We start from the raw sequence: 2,500 nt of genomic DNA on the forward strand, positions 1-2,500 counted from the left end.
AAAATATTATAGACAGTTATAATAATATTATTAGTTCTTAGTTGATATGTTATTATTGTTAATATTATTAATATATTATTATTATTTATTTATTTATTTATTATTATTATTTTTTTGGATAGTTAGATCTTAAAGAAATACTTTTAACATAAATTGTCTATTTATCTCTGTATTCCTTCTGATAAATTTAGTTCCTTTGGGGCACCTACTCGATTAGTTTCATAAGCTATTTAGGTGTCCCAAACTCTTCACAATCAACTTTGTATTAAAACTGTTTGTTTACCATTTATCCTTTCTTCTTTTCCCCTAACATTTTATTTCTTAATCAGAATTGTAATATTTCATTAGTACTATGTATCTTCTTCAATATTTAATTTGTAAATATTCATATGTATATTCTATTTTTCTTTTTCCAACACTGTAAATTAATGTTTGTGTGAGTTTAAATTAAAATTGATTGATTGAAAAATTGATTGATTGATTGGCTGATTTAGCGGACCTTATTCTACAGTACGGCCGCTGTACGGACCGCTTAATGTGAAATTTTGAGAAAACATTCTCTAGCAAGGTTTTCATGTCATTTATGTCACGTAATCTTGTAAAACTGTTTAAATCGTGCAAGCAACTATTTCAAAAGGCCAAGAAGATTTATTTGTTTCAGAATTTTGACGCGCAATCGTTGTGGCGGTTGAACCTCCCGCTTGACTTCAACTAGTTTCCTTTCCCGCACTTCTGATTACGTCAGAGATAAATAAATACCTTATTAAGCTCGTTTTCTCGGTACGTACTGTAAGTTACGGATCCCGATGATTTATGCGCGGGCCATAACTTACATAACGTACAGTACGGACTACGAACAGGGTTAGTAAGAGGTATGTCTATGCATGTGCAAAGTACAAAGTTAAGTGCCGTAAAGACATATGTCCGAGCTGCATTTGCATTGGTACTTATCTTTGGTCTGCTGCGCGACTGGTGCAGCTCGATTGCGAGCAACTCCTTTGTGGGGTGAAGACAGTTTGACTTTTCCGTTATTTTTATTTGTCACGCTGTCCCGAAAAAGACGTGACGGCCCCTAAAAGTCTCCACCTAAGAGGCGAAAAAAAGGGTTGGGACGTGTTCCTTGTCCTGTACATTCAAGAGCTTCAGAGATATGTTTATGGTGGTTTCGCATCCAGTTTGATCAGCGCTGGCGGTTTTATCGCAGCAACTACGTTTGTTCCCCGTCCGCATAAGTTTCTTAAAAGCGCAAAAAGGGCCTTACGATAACCATCGTTCAGAAGTATATACAGACATGGATTAATAGCGCTGTTTGCATGACCTATCCAAAAAAATACCAAGATGACAACAGGTGGTAGTTTGTGCTTTTGATCAGGCCGCACAAACAAGAAAAAATGATTGATATAAGTTGGAAACCAGCACAGCGCGAAAACAACGCATATAACAACCAATAGTCGCACGACCTTGCGCCTGGACTTCTCAACCACGGCACGGTTGCTATCAGTCATGTTGCCTGGAATTTTACGATGAACCATTTTACGGCATATCAATGTGTATATAACGATAGTTATGAAGAGTGGCAAGGCGTACACTACTACGAAAATTGATATGTGAAGGATTTTGAATACGCGATAAACTTCATTCTGTGAGAGATCTTTACTAGGCGCTATGTCGCAATAGTAACCATTAGTGACTAGAACAAATGTCACATTAGAAAGAAACGCGTAAGGGAACATTAATGCAAACGATAGAACCCATATCATCGTTGATAGGATCTTTGGTCGTTGGAAAATTGCTTCTCGAAGAGGAAAGAATACGGCGTAAAATCTCTCAAAGGAAATGAACATCATTGTTAACACTGAAGCTGCTATAGAAATAGGAATAGCGTAGAGAAGCATTTTGCAAGTAACGATTCCCAATATTCCTCCAAACCAACGAGTTCCTTTGTAAAGATATGCGACTTGGTATGGCATAACTGTTATGGTCAGTAATAGATCGGCAATAGCCATGTTTGCTATAAAGAGGTTCGTTACACGTCTAGAAGATTTTTTCAACACTACAAACAAGCCAAAGGAATTGCCAAAAAAGGCTATCAAGAAGGTAACTGCATATGCTGATGTGAAGGCAATCTGGGCGTTCGATGATAAATAACCAGGAACTTGTCGTGTGGAACTGAGGTCGCTTGTTCCTGAAAGACAAATAGAATAGTAGTAATTGTAATAATAATAATAATAATAATAATAATAATAATAATAATAATAATAATAATAATAATAATAATAATAATAATAATAATAATAATAATAAGATATGCTGGTGGTATAATTAACTGGACCAAAAAGGAATTAAGAATTTTAGACACAAGAACAAGGAAGACCCTGTGCGAGAGTAATTGACTTAGCCCTCCCCCCATAGTCGTTGTTGTTATGTGACATTGATCGCGTGCACTTTAGTTTCCAAATAAGGCAATGGCATGTGATTGAGAATTTGTGCGGTGAATTGT

General features: G+C 35.9%; 2 protein-coding genes across 2 annotated transcripts in view; one reads left to right on the forward strand and one right to left on the reverse strand.

Annotated features, from left to right (window-relative positions):
* Positions 1-2,500, forward strand: part of LOC137968034 (neuropeptide SIFamide receptor-like) — a 270,910-nt gene that overhangs the window by 126,350 nt on the left and 142,060 nt on the right. The gene's annotated exons all lie outside the window — the stretch shown is intronic.
* The window catches only part of LOC137967451 (neuropeptide SIFamide receptor-like), a 31,057-nt gene continuing 29,711 nt past the window's right edge, over positions 1,155-2,500 (reverse strand). Inside the window, exon 3 of the mRNA XM_068813973.1 lies at positions 1,155-2,185. Coding sequence (XP_068670074.1) covers positions 1,155-2,185 — 1,031 coding nt within the window. The remainder of the gene's footprint in view (positions 2,186-2,500) is intronic.

The sequence above is a fragment of the Montipora foliosa genome, chromosome 8 (assembly GCF_036669935.1).
Source record: "Montipora foliosa isolate CH-2021 chromosome 8, ASM3666993v2, whole genome shotgun sequence".
NCBI lineage: Eukaryota > Metazoa > Cnidaria > Anthozoa > Scleractinia > Acroporidae > Montipora > Montipora foliosa.